This window comes from Coffea arabica, chromosome 6e, assembly GCF_036785885.1.
Source record: "Coffea arabica cultivar ET-39 chromosome 6e, Coffea Arabica ET-39 HiFi, whole genome shotgun sequence".
NCBI lineage: Eukaryota > Viridiplantae > Streptophyta > Magnoliopsida > Gentianales > Rubiaceae > Coffea > Coffea arabica.
The window spans coordinates 59,810,773-59,816,654 of NC_092321.1; the positions used below are offsets into that span (position 1 = coordinate 59,810,773).

General features: G+C 34.7%; 1 protein-coding gene across 1 annotated transcript; it reads right to left on the reverse strand.

The window, feature by feature from the left end:
- On the reverse strand, nucleotides 1-1,235 carry LOC140009691 (rust resistance kinase Lr10-like). The gene is made up of 2 exons (XM_072055892.1): nucleotides 1,127-1,235; nucleotides 1-1,051 (listed from the first exon to the last, which is right to left on the reverse strand). Exon 2 carries the CDS (start codon nucleotides 1,045-1,047, stop codon nucleotides 61-63), a length of 987 nt encoding a protein of 328 aa, XP_071911993.1. The 5' UTR covers nucleotides 1,048-1,051; nucleotides 1,127-1,235; the 3' UTR covers nucleotides 1-60.
- Between the last annotated feature and the right edge of the window lie 4,647 nt (nucleotides 1,236-5,882).

The window sequence follows — 5,882 nt, forward strand, 5'->3', positions numbered from 1 at the left end:
TTTAAGAGTTTGAAAGACAAATCCACGAGACAAAGATTTCACTGAAAGCACGAGTTCTACTTAGTCATCCATCTGCTCTATTTCTAAAGCAACACAGCTACATAGGGGTGCCGTTGACTCGTCAGAAGAACTACTATTGCTGCTTCTTTGCATGGATATGGGTGAATCCGGAGGGTAAAACAACGGCTTAGGAGGCAACTTTAGGCCACTAGAATCACCTTCAAGCATTTCTAAGACTTCTCTCATTGAAGGACGATCCTCAGGTGTCATCTGTATGCACCACAAAGCAATCAAAATCAATTTTCTTGTAAACATCTTTTCTTCTTCAATTGCATGATCTCCGATTTCCATTTCCTCCACCTGATCGAATTTGTCATATATCCATGAAGGGAAGTATATTTGACTTGAATGCTCAGCCTGTGCATCCACATTTCTCCTCCTCCCAGCCATCTCCATTAGTAACATTCCATAGCTGTAAACGTCTGCCTTGTGTGAGACTCTTCCAATCCTTTTGTAGAACAACTCCGGGGCCATGTAACCTAGTGTTCCTCTCACAGCAGTAAGAGTTGCAATACTCTTTTGCATTGGGTAAAGTTTTGCAAGTCCAAAGTCTGAAACTTTTGGAACAAAGTTCTCATCAAGTAAGACGTTATGCGGTTTAATATCAAAATGCAGAATTTGCATATCACACCCCTGATGCAAGTATTCAATGCCACGAGCAACCCCCTTTGCAATCTCACAAACTTGTTTCCAACTCAATGGAGAACTATTTTGACAGTCTGAGAAAATTAACTTATCCAGAGAGCCATTTGGCATGTAATCATACACTAGAGAATGTTTTGAGGCAGTAACACAAAATCCCACTAACCGAACCACGTTCACATGGCGTATTCTTCCAATAGTTGCAACTTCATTGATGAACTCTTGACCATTAGCTTTTGACTTGTTCAACATTTTGACAGCAACAGCATCTCCACTGCGCAATTTGCCTTTGTAAACCATGCCGTAGCCTCCTTCGCCTAGTTTTTCTTTAAAATTTTTCGTCATTGTCCTGATTTCTCTATACGAGTACCTAATGGGCATGAGTCTGCTGTTTGTCTGTAGGAAATCTTCTATTATATCATACCTTGATAAATGCCTCCGATGCCACCTATAAAGCAGGAACGCAGACAAGATGGCAATGCCAAGGACACTTTTTGCCGTAATGAGTGGAACTGAAATCGAAGAAGAGAACAAGAAGACTTAGCTATGATTGACTTCTAGTATATATATATATATATATATGCCCAATGGATAGAGTTATCGACTATAAATCAGATGCCTTACCGAAAAATTTGACAGCAGAACCCACGCCAGCTGCTTATGAAAGAAAAAAGGTTATAATGGAAATACGGAATTAGAAAGAATCCGACTGATTAAGAATGGTTTTTTTGCACACGAAAGAAACAAGTTTACTCACTTCCGAATGTGTGAACGCGGTGGAGGATTGGTCCTACTAGGGGACCTACATCGCCCAAGGAGAAAAGTCAAAGTCAATGTCGAATTGGATACTTGAAAATGAACTTTTATTAATTACTATTAATTCACCCTCATGTGTGTACCAGTTTCAAATCACTACGAGAATAAATTCAAATGAGAATTCAATAATTTGACTTGATTTAAATTCAAAAACTGGGGCAACTCATAAAATGATGGACATTGATACCTGGTTATCGACTTGAATTCTGAGGGAACCATTTGTATGCTGATTAATTCTGCACTTGTTGCAGATTTGATCTCATGATTAATCAAATTATTCTATTTTATTATTTAAAAATTTCTGAGGGAAGCAAATCCCAATTTGAATACTGAGTCCTTCATTGTTCTTATTATTTTCCAATTTACTCCTCCTGTTGTTAATGTTGCAGAATAGTCTTTTTCCTTGTGAGCCCCAGTTGATGGCAACATGAAAATCAAGTCGAGTAAATCCAAAACATTTTAAAAGAGAAAAAATTTCAACACTTTTTTTTTTTTTTTTTTATAATAGGAAAAATCGCAAGACTTAGATGGTCTTTCACAATTCGCACGACAAAAGTCTTATTCAAGAATGGGTCCGCCTTATCTGAAGTAAAGAAGAATAATATTGGCATAGTAAAGAAGAATTTCTCTATAGCAATTAACGAACTCTGAATACATACTCTTCCCCAAATTCTTACAGGCCCAATCTAGACTGCTTTCCTTCCTTCAGGGAAACTCTTTATCCTTTTTTGCCTTTTTATCTTTTGAGGTAGTCCTATGTAGACTTTTTATCTTCCGGTCTTTGTACTAAATTCATTAATTGTTAAAAAAAATTTTAATGTAAGTGGAAGGTTTCGAACCTGAAACTTCTCATTTCGAGAACTCACACTTAAACTTCCTCTCTCTGTACCGTCCAATGCATCTCTTCCCCTAAATTCGTTGTTGTTCTGCTTGTTAGCCTCAATTGATGGTAAGACCAAACTTTACAAGAGCAATTTGCTACCTAAAAACTCTTTTTTTTTTTCTTTTACCTCATTCCCTCTTAATTGCTCATAAGTAAAGACTCGTACTGATAACGTATTATAAAACTAATACTAATCTACAATTGGTTGGTTGGCAGTGCTTTGTACTGATTGAATATCGAACTATAAACTAATAGAACAATATAAAGAAATTGTAAACTAATAGAACAATATAGAGAAGTTGTAACAGTAAACAAGAAATAAGAACTATTCTTCCATTTACTCAAAATGAACTTGAATTCTCTGTCACTTTGATAGAAAGGGGGGATTAATCCTTATTAATAGGGGAATTTAAAGTATATTGACTAATTTTTTCAAGATAGTGATAAGATCTTCTCGTAACACGTGCAAATTTTATTACCTTAAAAGTCATGATAGAGTTATCGAAAATTGTGCAAGTTTTAGTAACTCAAAAGTCGTTGTGTTAGTTTTATTACCTCGAAAATTGTAAAAAATTTGTCATCATTTAGGAGATGAGATAAATGTAAGAAACAAAAATAATATTTAATTATTTCATAAAATTAAAAATAAAAGTTATCAATTTTCTCCGGTGGGCCAGAAACATGTAGTTAGGGCTTACTTAGCAATTCTGCTCCACAAAAACATGGTACTAGGCCAAGAGATCTCAATATCTTATGCTGTTTTTATTCCTCGTTTTTACAATTCTATTCTTCTCTTTTTTCTTTTCTTTCTTTTTCCACACACAGACTGTCAATATCTTATCCTGTTTTTATTCCTAGATTCTACAATTCTGTTCTTCTCTTTTTTTTCTCTTTCTTTTTCCACACGGAGACGGCCAACCAAGTTGAATGTAGACATTGAATCTTTCTTAATTTATTGACAGAAGGAAATTCTTATAAGACAATTTCAGTTGGACTTCGTAGTATTTCATTTCCAAGCAATTTCATACTGGGCTCCATAGCCATTGATATTTAAGATGAAGATGCATTTATTATATGGGAAAATTCTACAGATGGAAAACGTAGTTGGGGTAATTCACAACAATATACTTGTGTCTAATACTCTGACAACTGTTTACCAGTAAAACCAACAGTCAATTGATCAGGGGACTTTACAGGAAGATTTTAGATGTATTAAACTAGTGCTAACATAGTGAGTATTGGTGTACAAGAAGTTACATGTTACAGATAACTCTGTTAGCAATTACCACTTGTAACTAATTGTGGCTTATAAATTTCAAAAGAAGAAGAAGAAAAAAAGAATCAACTGCATAATTATGTAGAGCTTGACACGGTAAAATCAACTAATTGTGTGATTGATTAAAAAAGTATTTTGGTTCCACACTTCCATTGGAATAAAAATGCTAACAATATATTGGCTAATTTTGATATATTTCTTGGCTACAGAGTTGCACAGGTGTTCTGTTGACTCTTCAGTCTTCAGAACATTTAAGCATTTCTAAAATTTCTATCTTTGAAAGACGATCATCTGGGCTCATTTGGATGCACCACAGTACTATCAAAGCTAATTTCATCGCAATTCCATTTTCTTCTTCAGTCATATGCTCAAGTGAAGGAGATAGGTTCCTTCATAAAGTGATCCTTTTATGATTATTGATCTCTGGGTCCAGGATTGATCATTAAATTGACCTAGAAATTTTTTTTTTTTGGAGTGTTGACTTGAAATCCTCTTTCAATCAACTTGTAGAATACCAACAAGTATACTTTTCTTGTTGGGCTCCATTGATGGTAGTATTGATTGGTAAATGCATTTAAACGATGAAGAAAGACACTTAGAAAAGAAAGAAGCATTTATTCATGGCTTCTGTATGTTTATTGATATTGGCCATACTAATTTGACGAGTGAACTGGTGAGCTAAGAAGAGGGTGCAGAGATTCCTGTTTTAGTTTTGGACAAATTCTTTCTTCAAAATTAATAATAATTCAACACTACTACAAATGTAAAAATGATTTAACACTTAGAACCAGATAATCTTTATGGTTCATGGGACTTTTGCTTCGCCCAACATATTAGAAAACACCTCGTACAATACCTTTGTCTTTTAAAACACTGCACAGTAACAAGAGTTGCAACACTTTTTTGCGTCGAGTTAAAAAAGTAAGCTAAGCCAAGAGATAACAGAACTGCCAAAATCTGCACCGGGAACATAATGACTAGTGAGCCAATAAGTTAAAAAAAAAAAAAGAAAAAAAAAAGGCATAGGAGAAGAGGACTCCGAATTGTGTTTTTGAACAAGATTCTTGATTTATTTCATGATCAGCAAAAAAAAAAAAAAAAATTTGAAGGAAATACCACCAATGCCTACAGGCCATAGCTGCATTTATGAGTCAAACAAGAAGTCATCAAGATTGGCACAAGCCAGTGGTACTCACGGCTTAGAAGTATTTTATTTGTTTTATTTATTGGCAAGCAACAAATTGTCAAGATCCACTAGTGAAATTAATGGACGCTACAACTTTATTTGGAGCACTTTCATTAATTAAAAATCAACTACTAGATTTATTAAGTAGTTATTCAAGTAGTTAGTCTAGACTGTAATAAAATTATTCATAAGTGATAGAGTCTATTACTGACTGCTGCGGTTAAGGTTCTTAGCCAATTAAATTTGCAATCAACAATAAATGATTGAAAGCTATGAGCTGGTATTAGGATGATATTATTTTTTATTTGCCATAGCATTAGGACCGTCAATAAAGTCGAATTGATTTGTCCCACCCAAATTAGGGCTCAGCTCAATATGAGATCAAGTAGGGTTCAATTATTGGGTCTAATACTGATGCTGAATTTTAAAGTGAGTCGTTGATCTTAGGCAATCCAACTATCCAATTCCAGCCATATCATAGCTGGGCGGGTTAAGCAATCTAAAAGTTTTCAAAGTGAGCCAAATTTAGGCTATGAAAGGCTTAGCCATATCTAGTCTCGGCCCACTTTGATATGTTCAATCATAGTTATTAAATCCGGCCTGATTCGACGGTCGAATCGATCAAACCGATGAACCGGACTGGGTTTTGAGTTAGATCGTTTAAGCAATCAATCCGTTGACTAGTCAACGGACTGGCGGTTCGACTGGATTAAACCGAAAACCCGGCCGGTTTTGTCTACGAATCGAGTTTCGGAGAAAAAAATTATGCCTTCGATGGAATTACATTGGATGTCTGGGCATTGCAACAACGTGGATACCACCAGGCTACTTCACAATATGGTGCTAAGGTTTCTTACTTATAATATATAAACCTTTTTTCAATTTTATCTTTTTTTTATTTCTCTATAACAAATTTATTTGGAATCTTTTAATAAAAATTTATGACCCCCAAACTCTATAAGTTATAAAATAGACTTCAAAAATAACATATTACATAATTCATTTTAAAGACAAATATT

Coding starts and splice junctions, on each gene's coding strand:
- LOC140009691 (XM_072055892.1), bottom strand. CDS start 1,047: ATGACGAAAAATTTTAAAGAAAAACTAGGCGAAGGAGGCTACGGCATG.